The sequence below is a fragment of the Sphaerodactylus townsendi genome, linkage group LG04, assembly GCF_021028975.2.
Source record: "Sphaerodactylus townsendi isolate TG3544 linkage group LG04, MPM_Stown_v2.3, whole genome shotgun sequence".
Taxonomy (NCBI): domain Eukaryota; kingdom Metazoa; phylum Chordata; class Lepidosauria; order Squamata; family Sphaerodactylidae; genus Sphaerodactylus; species Sphaerodactylus townsendi.
In genome coordinates, this window is record NC_059428.1 from 93,993,701 (window position 1) to 94,008,307 (window position 14,607).

Below are 14,607 nucleotides of genomic sequence, written 5' to 3' on the forward strand. Positions count from 1 at the left end.
ATTCTCCTTCAGAGAATTTCTTTAATAAGGTACTTCATTTTTACCTCACCTTTCTCCTCCATGGGACCCAAAGGAGCTTACATTGTTCTCCTCCATTTTACCTCACAACAACTGTGTGAGGTAGCTTAGGTTGAGTGTGTGTGATTGGCCAAAGGTCACCTAGCAAGCTTTGATGGCAGAATGGGGATCCTAATTTAACCCTCTAACCATTATCACTGTACCACAATGATTCTACTATTTATTGGCCTTTAGCTTTAACCTCCATAAATTGGAATGTGGAAAAACTTGTGGATGTTATAAAAATCTGGGAATTTTTTTTTTAAAACAGAGGTTATTCAAAAATTGTCAGGTGGAATTTGTCTGTCAGCATTACTATGTTGAAAGACTGGTGCAGAGCCAAACCAAAATGTAGCAAAAAATGCCTTACTAATCTTTTGGCTATTTTTTCAGCTGAAAAAATGGCAGTTTAAGCAGTAGTTGGCAAACCAAATCCTGAAAAATCCACCCTCCAAAATCAGCTTTTTTGGAGATGATTTTTGGAATCCTTAGCTACAGCAGTAGAAAGGGAAGAGATTGCTTTAAAAAGGTGTGGGGAATGCTTTGGCACAATTGCACCAGGTTGAAGAGCTTTAAAGTTTAACTTCTCTGCTTTGGCCGCAGTATAACTTCAGGAATATCTTTCCAGGACTCTCTGTAGAAGAACCCTCAACTGTTTCCAATGAAGGATGAAGGGGGCATTCTTTCTGGGAACCCATGAAACTGGACCCCTGACCCAATCTTTATCATTCTTGGGGGTTCTTCTGAGGAGTTATCAGAAGTTATGCTGAAAAATTGGTGCCTGTACCTTAAAAAACAGTCCCTCTGAGCATTGGAAAAGTTCCATAGGCTAAAATGGAGCTTTTTTTCAGATTTCCCCCCCAAACCACCATACCTGAATTCAAGAATCCCCCCAAAATTTGAATGCTATATCCAAATTCAAAAATTACTTTTTTTTGCATATCCCTATAAGGCATTAGGTATGCAGGATCAGTTAGATAAAGTCAAAGAGGTTTATATAATTATGAAGGTTACTATATTACAGAAAGATAAGGGTCCCATGTCATTCGATCACTTATGGACCTCTGTTATTAATCAAATTGAAGCAATCATAATTTTGTTTTGTAAGAATTTTGAGTATGTAACTTTTTCAGAATGAATATTAATAAAATTAAAGTTATCCTGGAAAAATAAAACGAGGAAAAACCAATCTGCTTACAAACTTTATATTTTTCAAAGATCTAGAAGCAGACCAGAAGCATTGCTAATACATACAAAATATTTCATATAAGATCATATCTACTATATATTTATTTATATACATTATTTATAGTCTGCCTTTCTCTCTGAGACTCAAGGTGGACTACATAATGTACATAAATAAGCAATGTAATGGGAATAGGATTACAGAAATCCGAAATCAAGCAGGAATCTGAGACAAAGGTAAAACAAAACAGAATTGTTAACATATGTTAAACAAGTTAGCAGCTATTTCTGATTTAGTGATATTTCTGTATTATTTCTACTTTAATGGAAACATCATATATGTGCTAACATTTATTTTTGTTGTGGCTAGAAAAACTTATTTAATGTGCAATATCTTCACTTTTAGCCTAAATCATTATATTTCATTTTAGAACTGAAACATGAAATCCATGTATGGAGACTAACAGCACAGCGAATTAACCCTGCCAGCAGAGAAGAAACTGCTGTTAAGTGCCTTTTAATGCAAAAAGTTCTCGCTCTAGATATCTTGCTGAGGAAAAAACTGACAACATTTCATAGGTAGGACTTATCTCACTTTTACTTAAACTATCTTTTACATAAAGCCAGGATCTCTAGTAAGATCATGGGTTATGCTTATCATGTACATTGTTTATATACTAAATGTGAGAGATCTCTGAAAGGCTAGTTCACTTATGTTTTATTTGTATCAGCCTAAGATTTAAGCTTGACCCTTAAACTTAACATGTAAAATACAATTGGAAATGTGTGTTGTAAAGTTATAAGCATGGAACTGATGATGACATCTGTGTGGTAGAAATATTCTACCATTGCCTCCCATTTTATCTATACATTCCTTCCATTTCTCTTCCTCACTCCCCCTTCTATTCTTTCCCTCCTTTCCTTTTGTACCCACCTTTCTCAGTCTGCTATCATCTGCCACTTTTCTTCCAGAACTTCTTCCTTTCCCCCTAATTCTTTTATCCCCCCCCAACTCCCTCATATATTCCTTTTCCCCCCTTTCCTGCCTGCTCATTCATCCCTTGCCTCATCTCAGGTTTTAGGATGAAACAGCAGCAGTCATTTTGAATTACATGGGCCCATTCTGCACAGGCCAGTGAAGTGGCTGCACACCGGCATACATGATGCTGGTGGAGCCCTGGGACCATGCTTTTGAGTGGGCAGCCCCGAAGCCACTGTGGTCTGTGGAGGTAACGCCACATGGAGGCATGCCCTGTTTTTTAAACTTACCTTCTCTCCCTGTGCAGCTCCGCAGGAATGAGGGGACATGCCCCTGTGACCACGGTGACACCCCGGGTGTCGGAGGGCAATGCGGGCATGCCTCCTCATCTCTGTGGAACTGTGCAGGGAGAGAAGGTAAGTTTAAAAAAAATAGAACACACCTAAAAGCAGTGCCTCCAACTCTGTGCTGTTCGCACGGCACTGAGTGCAAAATACTTTTTTTTTTAAAAAAACCCTCATTCATTGAGCAACTTTAGAAAACAGCATTTCCCTGCTGTTCGGGGGTGGGTGGGGGGGGTGGGGGAGGAAGCAAGGTGCTGCCTTGTTTTGGAGGTGGCAGCCTTGCAAACTGTGCCCCAGGAAAGGTGTTTTTACTGAACTGGGGCACTGTTTTTGGCCCGTGTGGAGTGGCCTAAACAACTTCAGACTTAATGTGAATTTGATACCCTCCAACAATATATTTTCCCACTGTTCCATTTGTATATTGTACCCAAAATGCTTACCCTATCTTATCATAGGTTCTTTCACTTGTTCTTCCTGTCTCAAATTTCAACAATTTATACATTTTTGCAATAGCGTGCCCATCATTTGTACACAATTCTGAATTCTCTCAAAGCACTTAAAACTTTTTTCCATGTTAAACCTTTTTGATAATTATATATATTTTTTAAAAATTGGCAAGTACATTTTGTTATAAAACTTTCTCTTAATTTCATTTTACATTGCTCTTTTGTTGAAAATCATAAAGATGTTTTCAGGCACAACTAAAGTTTATATTTACTCCATGTTCTCCAAATGGCATGTCTAACAAAGTGATTTTTAAAGTCCGAAATAAGCTTAACTTTGTCATACCACCAATAGTCATGCCATCCAAATCTCAAATCATGTCCTTCCAACTCCAATAGCCTATTTCTCAACAGCACCCATTCTTTCATCCAAAGCGGCAAAATATAATTCCAAGCAGGAAACATAATTTTGAATCAGGTAAACCCTATTTAACTCTTTTTAAAAATCTTGTCATACAAATTTAGAAATATCCTTCTGCCATTGATGCATTGTCAAAACAGATATTGTCTGAAATAAACATAACAGTGCGGGTAAAATGTTCATCTTAATCACAGATATTTTCCCCAACACAGACAACTACAGTTTATCCCATCTTGAAATGTCTTTTTAAAACTTTATTCCAGGTCTTAACATAATTATTTTGAAATAACACACAATTCATATTTGTCAAGGTAATACCCAGATACTTTACTTTCGTATCAACCTTAAACCTGTTTAATTGGTCAAATCTGTTTGATCCTGTATTTTCATATTTTTCTTAACATCCTTGCTTTCTGTATATTAATCTTAAAACCTGTTACTGCACAAAAGTCTTCCAATTTTGCCATTGATAATTCCATTCCCTTTAAGGGATCTTCTAAAAAATACCAGACCATCTGCAAATACTTTTAATTTATAAGTCTTATTTCTGATCTTTACACTCATAATCCTTTTATCTTGTCTTATATCTCTATTCACTATTTCAAGAACTAAGATAAACATGAGAGGGAACAGAGGGCAATCTTGTTCCTTTTTGAATCTCACATGAAGTTAAATCTGCATTAACAACTAACTGTGCTGCCTGTGAAGTATAGATTTATTTCATCTAGTTACCTTCACCTTCTACAGCTTTTTCAGAGCTGTTTCCTTGTCATCTGTGGCTGTGTAGACAATGATTCCTGCATTTATTTGTTCATTTTCCATGTTTTATTATTGTTCTGCAAGCGTAGGATGTCTCCCGAGTTTGCTGAAAAATATCACTTCTGCATAAATCTGTGGATTTAGGGGCCATTTAGTTGGCTATTAGATATATAGATCATTAAAAGAAGATGAAAGTATTAAGCAGAGGCCATTACATATGCTGTTAAAGTTGCTGGAGCCTGTCCTGCTGATAACTTCATGTGAGAGTGACTCCATGGCTCATTCTGCACATGCAGAATAATGCACTTTCAAACTGCTTTCAGTGCTTTTTGAAGCTGTGCGGAATAGCAAAATCCACTTGCAAACAGTTGTGAAAGTAGAAGGGGCCCATGTAGCTGCCCAGGAAAAGAACTGTCATATTCCAAAGGGAGCATCTTCCTCATTTCTGTTCGAAGCTTGTAGGGATAGTTTAAAAAAGTGATGTGCCCAAAAGCCTGGTGTTAAAATATGTATTATTTTTCAGTGGCTATGCTGCCACTCTGCCTTTGTCCATAGCTTCTGCTGCTTCCTTATCACTTTTATTACAGCGATGAATGATGTAATGATATTACTATACCAATGTTTCCCATTGATGGTTTAGTAAAGGGCTTCCCTTCATTTGGGGACTCCTTTCAACCTCTCTTCTCATTGGATCCCAGGGGGAAGCCTGCTGGAATCCTTATCCCACCCAGCAGACAATCTTCTGTCTGCACGTTATAACTCACATTATTCTTAGCCTAGAATTTCCAAGTATTTCTTCAAGGGAGCAAAAACAACTTGCAAATGAGCATTTCAATTAACAAATAATCAACAAAAATCATGGAGTAAGCAATGGCCACTGCTTTTTTGATTACAACTACTGGAACTTTGGCAAGGCATAGTGAACAGATCCATTCATCGGGTGACCAGCCTGTTGTCCAGTGGCAATGCTTCCAGTCTGCCTGCTGGGCGATACCACACAGAATGGTTGATCTTGGGATCCCACTTGGGCACAACCATTGTGTGGTTTCCCTTCTATATGTGAGTGAAGCTGGACAACAGGCTCCGTACTGGGCATGCTGCCAATGGTGCTATCCCCAAAAGTGGGGGGAGATAGGCATGCAGGCAGTGACTTCCCCCAGTGGATTTGCCCCCATGGCCAAATTGTCAACCATAAAGTAGTGATGAGAGTGTACAAACTGCACAACAGGCAAAAAACATCCCACAGCACCCATGAATTAAGGGAGAGTGGGAAAGCTGAAATGGCTGACTGTGGGCTCCATGAAGGGACCTGGCTAAAAGGGAGCCAGGTGGACCAGATCGTAATCTTCATCTTTCTGGTCCACCTAAGCAGCCTGGCCTTGTGCCACATGTGATGAGGTATCTCCAGCTCCCTATGTCTTCTCCCCACCCCATGCTGCAAAATGCTGTCAGGTAAATCTGGGGGCCTTACTTAAGGTTTTTTAACAGCTTCAATAGGAATTAAGTATTAAGAGATGGTTTTCTTGAGTGAAATATTCATCAGAACAGAAAGCATTTGTCATTCTTCAGCTAAGACATGTTTTATGTCTATGTGTGTTTGAATGACATTAGCTTTTTCTGCACAAAGCAAACATTTGCAAACATTTTGGAAACATTTTGAAAAGAATAATTTTCATGAGTTTTGTCTACATAGCCCAGAAAAAATAAAGTGCTTCAGTTAAAAATGGTCTTTTTAAAAAACACACACAGATGTATTTTTGAAGCTACAGAGCATTGAATCTACCTCACACAAAAGTTTTAAATAGGAAAAATGGCACGTTTGTGTAATTGGCAGGCAAAAATGAATTTATTAGTGCACAGCAATGATTGAGACTTCAGCAAATGGTGGACAGCACCGGGAATCACTGAAGTGACAGAAAATGGTAGGTGATAGAGAAACGAAAGTGAGAGCTTCAAAATCATACGGGAGAAATAAAACATTTCCTGATTTCTGTACAAGCAGGAAACATTTTGAAATGTTTTAAGTAGGAAAAAATATTGTGAGTTTTCATTTCCAAAACATTTTGGGCTAAAAGCTATGCAGAACTGTTGGGGGAAATGTTTTATTTTCCTGCCTTAAAATGTTTTATTTATGCTGCGTGGAATGGGCCAGAGAAAGAAAGAAGGAAGTTTGGAACAGATATTGAGAGAAACAGACAGAAAAAATTATGTTGGCTGAATGCAAGATATTGTAGGGAGTTGGTTTATCTCTGTTGAGAGGCAACAGCAAAAATACATAATATTTCTTTCAGGGAAACCAGTTACTTACTTCGTTAAGCTCATATAAATATGTTAAGCTCAAATAAATATCCTTTTTCCTTGTGGGAAATCTGTTATCATCCTCAATGTTTTCTTTCTTGCTGGTAGATAACTGGAGAGGAACCCGAGTTTTAACTGAGCTGAACAAAGGGGTTTTTACTGAGCTGAACACATCCTTAGTATTATTTGTCAAAGACAACTCTAACAGAGCTGTCTTTTTATCAGTGCAAGTCTCTATATGTGGACTTTTCTTTCAGACAAATATCACAAGAAGATAAAAACTGGGAAACAAACATCCAGGAGTTGCAAAAGAAGGTAAATAAATTACTTCAACATTTCTGAGATTATTATTCACAGTACATTTCAGGCACAAAATGCTGTATGGTTCTTATAATCAGGACAATTGTTTGAGTTAATTTAGGTTGAATGCTACTCAATTGTACCCTAGCAGCAGTATTCATGATTTAAATACAAATCTTCCATTTCCAAAAGTGGGGGAGGTGGCTGGTCATTTCTAGGACTGCTTTGGTTTTTGAGGATGAATGCTGGGGTGCTATGCCCATCAGCAACCTATAGGTGAATTGGGTAACTAATTTATATCCTTTTCAGGATAAAGATGAGAGTGTGGTAATGATGATGCAACATGAAATAGCATGCTTCTGCCTTGTAAAAAGTAGTTCCCTTTCCACACTTCCCCCTCCCTGAACACAAAGTCACTGTTTTTGCACCCCTGCTGCCATCACTTTTGCTACCCTGGCCGGCCCAGGGCACCCAATTTGGGGGTCCATAACGTTGTACCCCCGAAATCAGACTTCACCAAACATGGATGACATTATCAGGAGAGTCTTCGGATAATAATCCCCTGAAATTGTGGTGCTGCTATCTTTAAAAATGCACCCCCTTGCAGGCCAAAACACAAAAAACACCAAACATGCCAAAAAACCCCGAATGCCTTGCATACGGATTTGTTCATATTTGGGCTGAACATATTTGGTCTATTTTGGCCCGAATATGCCTGAATGCACTCATATTCAGGCCAAATCGGGGATTCGGTGCACCCACTATACAACTGGTCTGGGTCTGACAGCTGGTACGGCACAACTGGACCATTGTTTTCCCAGGGAAAGACTGCCAGGGTAGAGAGGAGAGAAAACTGAAGATAAATGTAGGTAAGAGATAGATGAGTAGGTTGGTTGATAGAAGAGAATGAAACAGGAAAGATGGACAGGCTATTTGGATTTACAGGGAAAAGAAATAAAAATAGTGATTGAGGGGAAAATAAGACCTTGTGGGTCCCCCATTTGTTGTGTTCTGTTTGATATTCAATAAATGAAGAGGCAACTGGGAATTTACACATGCCCATCATGAGGTGATAAAAATGTCTATCCAATTTTTCTTCAAGGAACTCAAGGTATTGTAAAACCCTTCCCCCCTTATTGGTTTAAGATTAGTCAGCCAGCTTCATGGCAGGGTAGGAATTTAAACTTGGTTTTTCCTAGTCCCATACAGCATCCTGGACTCCATGAAAAAGCCAAGATTAAAAATATAGTTGACATGCAATATGTTTTCTTCTGTTATCATGGACCAAATATTTCTTCCTCTCAACAGCACAGAATAACTGACAAGATGCTTCTCATCAAATGCCTGACTGTTTTGGGATTTGTTATTCTCATGTTCTTTCTCAATTCATTTGTTCCAGGAATTCACTTGGATCTTGGTAAGCTCAGTTTGCCTCAGTTGTGACTTTAGACTAAAAGTTCTGTATTTAATATGGAATGCTTCACACATTTTTTGAATAAGTATTTGGATACTGGTACTGTACACTGGATTGGATTGTAAAGTGTTCCTGGTTTTCCCCTCCTCAGAAGCCATTTTCAACATTGTGAAAATGTATTCTTGGGATTGTGAGACCCACATCGAGGGCATGTGTGTTGAAAGGCTACAGTACAGAGGGAGAAGGGGATCCTGATTAAAGGCAGGACAGAGCAATTTTGCCTCCTTGCCTCTAGAATCATAGATTCATAGAGTTTGAAGAGACCCAAAGTCCAACCCCCTGTGATGCAGGAACACACAATCAACCCCTCTTCACTGCAGTCTCCTGACCTACATGGCGATGTCTCCATGAGGATCACAAACCCCTAGGAATGAACTTTATTGGGGTCAGAAGTGGCTGATGCTGGAAGGGGAGAGACAGGAAGATCAGTGAGTTGATTCACATTGCTGCATTATCAGTGCAAGATTGAAATCAGAAACTATCTGTGTCTCTGATCAAGAAAGAAACTTGAATAGTTTTGCCTGTACTACCCTAACAATGTCCCTCCAATTTTTTTTGCGGGGGGGGCTTTTCTGTACTTTGAGTGATCAGATGCTTCAGTCACTGCAAAGAATCATTGTAGGTAGGAACTAGAATAAAAAAGGAAAAGGGCTTTAAAAAGTCAGAAGCAATTTTTTCATTCTCTACCCATGAGAGGGAGAAAATACGTGTGAATGAATGATCATATGCAATTGAAAGTATCTTCCTTTCATACAGAGAGAGCCATCTCACAGGTATTTATTGGGAATAGAGCCCAGAATCTAACATGACCAATCAAAAACTTAACCAATTAGTCACACTCTGATTTGAGAGCTATACTTCCACAGTCTGCAGTATTAGACAATTCAAATACATGCCATCCGCTGTTTCACTGTTTAATGCACACTATCAAACAGATTCACAGATGTCAGAGTGCTGTTCTTATAGTCAGCAGCTTAATGCAAAAACAACTTCAATTACATACAAAAGGGAGGCCTTGTATTATTCATTATTATGTGTGGAGCCTTACACTCTGAGCCCTATTCTCATAATTCTAGTCTAGTTCATACATGCACATTCATCATTTGTTGACCATGGCATAATGTGATGTCTTATATAAAGGAATCACTCAGCATAAATGCATCACAATACTTTTCTACAACTCATTCCATGACCAGCAGTGCTCCATTTCCATTTGTCTACCCATGTATCACATTTTATTCCTTCATTTCTGCAGTGAGCTCAGGGTGATTCTCTCCTCAGTCTATTCTCACAACAGTGTGAAATAATGTAGGCTGAGAGTAAGAGAGTATGTATTAATGTGGGTGTCCCAAAGCTACTAATAATACCATCCTAACCAATGTTGTAGCTTTCTAAGGTCACTGATTTCTATGGATTTAGAAGGGTTAACTTAGGTTGATTCCCCACTGTAGAGTCGACTAGATTCGACCCAGTTCCCTGAAAAGGATGTCAGAAATCTAGATGACAGGTGGACCCTCCTTCCAGCAGGTGCCGTGTGCATAATTAGGGCTGTGTGCACAACTGTGTACCGTGTGCAAAGACAGATAAGACATGGGCACCTGATTGGCACCTCAATTGTATATAGTAAGCACAGACAACAGGATGATGTGTGCCTGGAAACACCTGTGGTCTGGCGGAGCACTTTGACAGTAGTTAGCAATAAACAGAACTGCACTGGTGACTGTGTGTCTTTCAGTTCTTGTTTGCATTGCATCCTGCAAGGTGGTCTACTCACGAGTAAGCCGCTGCTTCAACAAAGGAACCGACCTAGATCGACTCCATTGTTACTCCCCACAGCAGCTGAGTTTGTCCCACCAGAGCTGAGCTCAGAGGGCGGGTTCACCTTAGCGCCTCTTCTGCTCTTTGTTTCTGATTGGCTGTCGTGTTACCATGGGAACGTGAATGTGCATCCGTTTTTTTTTACATAACGGCAACAAAGCCACAAATCAGTGCTCTATGTAGCTAAAAGCAGCATGTAAACATGTGCTGTTTATATGTATGGCCATCGCTTCATACAAGAAGGATTCATCGCTACAAGAAGGATTTTTTTTAAAAGGGTGCGCTTTCCCCTGCCACGAGTCTTTTGTTCTGAGCATGCCCAAAACACTGAACTGTGATTGGCTGACCGGAGGGAACAGTTCCTCGATGATTCCCCACTTTACCGGCTTCGACCTGAGTTTGACCTAGGTTCGCTGAAAAAGTTGTACCTCCCTAATGGAGTCGGAATTTGACAGTTTGAGGGGGTGAAGCTGGGACAGAACCGTGTCGAACTCAGCGGCTGTGGGGAATACCTAAGTCAAACCTAGGTTGAACCTAGGTCAAACCTGCCAGTGGGGAATCGACCTTAGCTTAGAATGGCACTCTCAGGGGCTTTTCCCAGTTCAGAAGGGAGCTAAGGTCGACTCGGTTCCCTTCAGTGGAGGGCGATTCCACGCTGTCCCCACAGCAACTGAGTTGGCCCCCTGGAACCGAGCTAAGTGGGCGGGATCATCTTGGTGTCTGTATTGTCGAAGGCTTTCATGGCCGGAATCACTTGGGTGCTGTGTGGTTTCCGGGCTGTATGGCCGTGTTCTAGCAGCATTCTCTCCTGACGTTTCGCCTGCATCTGTGAAGATGCCAGCCACAGATGCAGAAGCGGGCGTCAGGGTAGAATGCTACCGTAACACCGCCATACTTCGAAACCTCTATCACCTATCTTAATCTGTTTAAGCTTCTCAGGCATCGTGATTGGCGCTTGTGTTATGGTGGGAAACGGGAGCGTTCTTTTTGTTACAGTTTTTACAGTTTACAGTTACATGCGCTTTCTGCCCGCCACGACTCTCCCGTTCTGTGCATGCCACAAAAGCGGCTCGTGATTGGTTGAATGGATGAGGTGTCGTTTCGATGCTTCCCCACTTTGAAGCTTCGAAGCGGTATCGACCTTGTTCCGGCAGAAAAGTGCAGTTCATAACTGCAACAAGGATGTCACAATTCTGAGGGGGGGGGGGTGGAACTGAGCCAAAACAATGTTGAGCTTGGTGGCAGTGGAGATTCACTGAGGTGAACCTAGGTAGAAACCAGTTCAACTCTGTTAGTGGGGAAAGCCACTCAGTGAGAGTGATGGATGGTAGGGATTTGCACCTGGTTTCACAAATCCTAGTTTACTAAAATTGATTAATGTAACAAAATTGATTAATGTAACATTTATTAAAATTGATTAATGTAAACTGTCTTTCTCAAAAAAACACAGTAAAGGTGATGGTAGTGGAGAATGCAGTCAAGTCATAGCTGATTTATAGTGACCCTATGGGGTTTTCAAAGCAACAGACATTTAGAGGTCCCTTCTGCACATGCAGAATAATGCACTTTCAATCCACTTTCAATACACTTAGCAACTGGATTTTACTGTATGGAATAGCGAAATCCACTGGCGAGCAATTGTGAAAGTGGATTGAAAGTGCATTATTCTGCATTTGCAGAAGGGGCCAGAGGTGATTTGCCATTGCCTGTGTTCATTGGCCTTTTATGCGTAGTAGAAATAAAACATCCTGCAGATGCTTTAAATTTTGGATTTTTCAATTTGTACATACAGCCAAAAACAGCCAGCCAAAAGTGTTGTCAGCCAAAATAATTATTTTTTCCTGCCTGCTGCCCAATAAGGCTCTTGTCAGTTTCATAGTTGCTGCAGTTTTGTGTGCAAAACTGCAATTTTGTGTGTTGCTGCAGAGGTTCTCCATTCCCATGGTTTCCTTTGCTTGCAGTACATCCAATGGCCATTGCACTGTAAAAAGTATATGAATAAAGTTTGTTTTGCTTGGCAATCCTGCACATGTGTTGTTTTCCTTTTTTTGTTTTGAAGGAGCTATCTGTAAAGTTACAACAACATAAATATTTGCTTCTCGTGTTGTGTTGTCATAGCTTCACAGACAGCTCCATCAAAACAAGCAAAAAAGAAGGAAAAGGGACATGTGCATGGGATTGCCAGGCAAAACAAACTTTATTCATATACTTTTTACAGTGGAATGGTCATCGGATGAGCTTCAAGCAGAGGAAACATCCGTGAGGAACCTTCATGGAGAATCTATGCTGCAGCACACAAAATGGCAGGCGATCCTGCAGTGCAAATAAAAGTAAGAGCTGGGGAGAGGAGGCAGGAAAAATAAAGTGTCTCCTGCCTGCTTATGTTCACACAAGTAATCAGGAGACATCTTCAACCTGTCTTCAGGAAAAAAAGACCACTAGTTTAGCAATTTCTGAAACCCCTGGGTTGGGAGAAATAAAATGACCTGAAAATGTTTTGGGGAAGAGAGCTGTGTGAACCTCTTCCCCAAAATATTGTTTATAATTCTGCTGTGCAGAAAAGGCCAGTGTGACCTTGGTCTTTTTTGGTGGTCTCCCCTCCAAGTACTAGTCAGCACTGACTCTGCTTAGCTTCTAAGATCTGATGAGACCGGGCTAGCCTAAAGGTTTTACATACAAATACTAAAGGTTCTACATCAGGGATGGCCAACCTATGGCACTCCAGTTGTTCATGGACTACAATTCCCATCAGCCCCTGCCAGCATTGTAGTCAATGAACATCTGGAGTGCCACAGGTTGGCCTCCCATATTCTACAGCATACAAATCAGTAAAATACTTGAGAAGCATATGAAACTGTTTAAACACCACACCACACTAGACCAACCAAACCCCATCAAAAGCTCATTGAACTTTTAAGTATTACACTGAACTGACTTTCCAAGGAATGGAAAAGGCTTAAAAGGGTCATGCTCTGTCCTGGAACCTGTACTCCTGCTGTGATTTGTGTCTTCTATGTGTGTTTATTTACTCTTCAGACCTCAATCCAAATTTTCCATAAGATAACTGAACTCCCAAATTGCATGCCTTTTGCAACCCTTTGCCTAGAGCTAGGTCAAAGCTCTCTGGAATCAGTCACTTGGCTGAGGGCTTTTAGATTCTGGCTGTGGATTCACTTTCTCTTGGATTGCAATTCCCTGGTCCATCACTTGCTCTCTGATACTCATGTCAACTTCTGGGTTTCCAAAATTGAAAAGAAAATGGCTTCTATAGGACTGCTAGTGGATTCACTCTGCTCCTTGTCCTACTTAGATGCTTATAAAAATAAAAAGGCTGATTATTGGATATAGAGTTGTCCACTTTAGTCACTGCACCCAAGAAAACTTGCTTCCCCCTGTGTTTTTCAATTCCATTTGAATAGGGCCACTTGGCTCACTACCTGCATTGTTTAATAAGCCCTACCTGCATTGTTTAATAAGTTTAATAGGGAGAGCTTTAATGCTCTCCAGGTTTAAGAAGAAGAAGAGTTTGTATTTATATCTCACCTTTCTCTCCTGTAAGGGAGACTCAAGGTGGCTTACAAATTCCTTTCCCTTCCTCTCCCCACAACACATACCCTGTGAGGTAGGTGGGGCTGAGAGTGTTCTGAAGAACCATGACTAGCCCAAGATCATCCAGAAGGAATGTAGGAGTGCGGAAACACATCTGGTTCACCAGATAAGCCTCTGCCACTCAGTGGGAGGAGTGGGGAATCAAACCCAGTTCTCCAGACTAGAATCCACCTGCTCATAGTCACTACACCACCAAGAAAACACCACACTGGCCCTCCACCTTGTTACATGGTAAATTTAACAATTAAAAAAAATCTAATATATTGTGCCAGTGTAATGCTGGCTTAGTCGAATCTTTGGCCCACCAATTATTATACTGCTCCAGATTCAAGGAAATAAGATCCAAGTATGTGAATCTTATTCCCTTATTCTCAACTGATGTTCCTGATTTATTTAAATTATACTACTTGCTAAATAATCCAGATCCTTCCTTCTGTGTGATAGAGTCAGACTTCCTCTTGGAAATTATCAAAAGCCAGCAGCAATTTTTTACAACATTTTATTCTTTGCTCTGCGTATCCATGGCCCTTTCCACACGGGCCAAAAACAGCACCCTAGGGATGGCAAAAACAGTGTCCCTACGGAGCTGTTCACATGGGGGGTGCTGCTGCATTGCAGCAGCGCTGCCCTCGCTCCCCCCCAGAGGTGCGAAGCCGCTGTTTCCGCTGTTTTGGGGAGCGAGGTTTTCCAGAAACACGGATTCAAAACGCTGCTGTGCGAATGGCAGCAGCTGGAAGGCGCCATGTCCCCCGCACCATCCCTGCAAGCTTACCTCATCTCCTGGCTTCCGGCTCATTGCAGAGGCCAGGGGACACGCCCCCCCGGTCTGCGACTCCAGAGCTGTCGCTTCAGCCTGTGGGGGTCTGCGACGAGCTGGAGGCCAGGGGACGAGGTAAGCTTGCAGGGACAGCGCAGCCTGT

The 14,607-nt window shown here is 40.9% G+C and overlaps 1 protein-coding gene across 2 annotated transcripts in view; it reads left to right on the forward strand.

The window, feature by feature from the left end:
- Positions 1–14,607, forward strand: part of OCA2 (OCA2 melanosomal transmembrane protein) — a 215,456-nt gene that overhangs the window by 132,095 nt on the left and 68,754 nt on the right. For both annotated transcript variants that reach the window (XM_048495551.1, XM_048495550.1), the window contains exons 16-18: positions 1,674–1,821; positions 6,744–6,801; positions 8,095–8,203. In XM_048495551.1, coding sequence (XP_048351508.1) covers positions 1,674–1,821; positions 6,744–6,801; positions 8,095–8,203 — 315 coding nt within the window. The remainder of the gene's footprint in view (positions 1–1,673; positions 1,822–6,743; positions 6,802–8,094; positions 8,204–14,607) is intronic.